General features: G+C 40.1%; 1 protein-coding gene across 1 annotated transcript; it reads left to right on the top strand.

Moving 5' to 3' along the window:
• Nucleotides 1-160: 160 nt before the first annotated feature.
• LOC107840885 (3-oxoacyl-[acyl-carrier-protein] synthase II, chloroplastic) lies at nucleotides 161-1,771 on the top strand (the record flags this gene model as incomplete). The annotated part of the gene is given in 7 exon segments (XM_047404483.1): nucleotides 161-366; nucleotides 443-646; nucleotides 857-967; nucleotides 1,059-1,154; nucleotides 1,257-1,302; nucleotides 1,381-1,460; nucleotides 1,703-1,771. Coding segments are annotated over 7 exon segments (812 nt in total), but the record flags the coding sequence as incomplete, so codon positions are not given.
• Nucleotides 1,772-1,860: the final 89 nt, after the last annotated feature.

The raw sequence follows: 1,860 nt of genomic DNA, 5'->3' as shown, positions 1-1,860 counted from the left end.
TTGTATCTTGTACTTCGATCATCTTATTGTTTTGTTGTAGTACTGTTCTGTTACCATTTGTTGTTTGTGTTACTACGTGTAGTTTGTGAAAATGTGGATAAAAAGGATTTTTGTTTGTGTTATTATTATATTTTGACGTTCTGTACCCATCGTTTACTAGGTGGCATAAGGGCCACCATGGAGCAACCAGTTACGGAAGGTACATCAAAGGAGAAACCACCAACCAATGAAAGGCGAGTTGTCGTGACGGGAATGGGGGTGGTTACACCACTTGGTCATGATCCCGATGTGTTCTACGAGAACCTGCTTCAAGGTGTCAGTGGCATAAGTGAGATAGAAGGTTTTGATTGTTCGGAATTTCCAACAGTACGTCTTCTTCTTGGGTTAGTTTTTCGCTAACGATAATATTTAGATGTTAATGGAGGAGTTCGTTCAATTGCAGAGAATTGCCGGAGAGATCAAGTCTTTCTCGACTGACGGTTGGGTTGCACCTAAACTTTCTAAAAGAATGGACAAGTTCATGCTTTACATGCTAACGGCTGGTAAGAAGGCATTGAAGGACGGTGGAGTTACTGAAGACGTAATGAAAGAATTGAATAAAACGAAATGCGGAGTTCTGATTGGTTCCGGTATGGGTGGGATGAAGGTGATCCTCGTTGTGACTGAAGTTCAATTTTTTCTGAGTTGCATTTTCTTGTGCTTTTGTATACTCGGATTCATCTCATTTTACCGTCCGACAAGCAACATAGTGAGATCTTTCTTGGAAGGAATCGCTAAGCGGAATTGTATACGAGTAGTTAAGTTTACGCTTGTTGCAAACTAAACGAGTAATCTCAAAGAATTTCTTGAATTACAGGTCTTCTACGACGCAGTAGAATCTTTGATGATTTCTTATAAGAAGATGAATCCTTTCTGTGTACCGTTTGCCACTACAAACATGGGCTCGGCAGTGCTTGCGATGGACCTGGTTAGGCAATGTTATATTTTTCGTTTTTATCTTGGAGTTAATGTCGAGGGGAACTCCATATTACGTCTCTTATCTGTACGTTAAACTGCAGGGATGGATGGGTCCAAATTATTCAATTTCGACAGCATGTGCGACGAGCAACTTCTGCATTTTAAGTGCTGCTAACCATATTATTAAAGGTGAAGCTGTAAGTTTCTTACCTTGAATCGCTGAAGAGTTTTCATCGTATGTTATTTAGATAGTTCCGTTATGTATAATGGAGGACTTCAAAGCGATAACCTGATTGCAGGATGTGATGCTCTGTGGTGGATCGGAGGCAGTAATTATACCAGTCGGTATATATCCTCCGTCTTGTCTTTATTCGTTTAGTTAGCTGAGTTGTCTTTTTTCCGAGTGATTTTAACTTTGCACAGGATTGGGAGGATTCGTTGCATGCCGAGCACTTTCCCAGAGAAATAGTGAGCCTACTAGAGCTTCTCGGCCGTGGGATAGAGTAATGTCCTGTATAAGTTTTATGCATTTTCAACGTTACAGCTTCCATGTCTTGAGATTGAACCTGCGCATGACAGCATGAGTCGTTTTCTTCAGAGTTTACGATCCTGTTAACCTTATTTTGATGTATTTGCATGATTTCAATGACTTAAAATGAAAAATAGCACCACCGTAGCGCAAGTGAGCAACTCGTTTTTGTAAGGATGAAAATGATTGCATGTTTTTCACTTTTTTTTTTAACAGAATCGCGACGGATTTGTCATGGGTGAAGGAGCTGGCGTTCTACTTCTGGAAGAACTTGAGCATGCCAAGGTGATTTTTCTCTTCGTCATATTCCTCGTAATTCGTGAACAAAAGAGAAAAATAAGAATGCCGATTGCTATCCAGATAATTCTGTGATT

Source organism: Capsicum annuum, unplaced genomic scaffold (assembly GCF_002878395.1).
Source record: "Capsicum annuum cultivar UCD-10X-F1 unplaced genomic scaffold, UCD10Xv1.1 ctg60515, whole genome shotgun sequence".
Lineage (NCBI taxonomy): Eukaryota > Viridiplantae > Streptophyta > Magnoliopsida > Solanales > Solanaceae > Capsicum > Capsicum annuum.
This window is presented reverse-complemented; position numbering and strand designations above follow the sequence as displayed.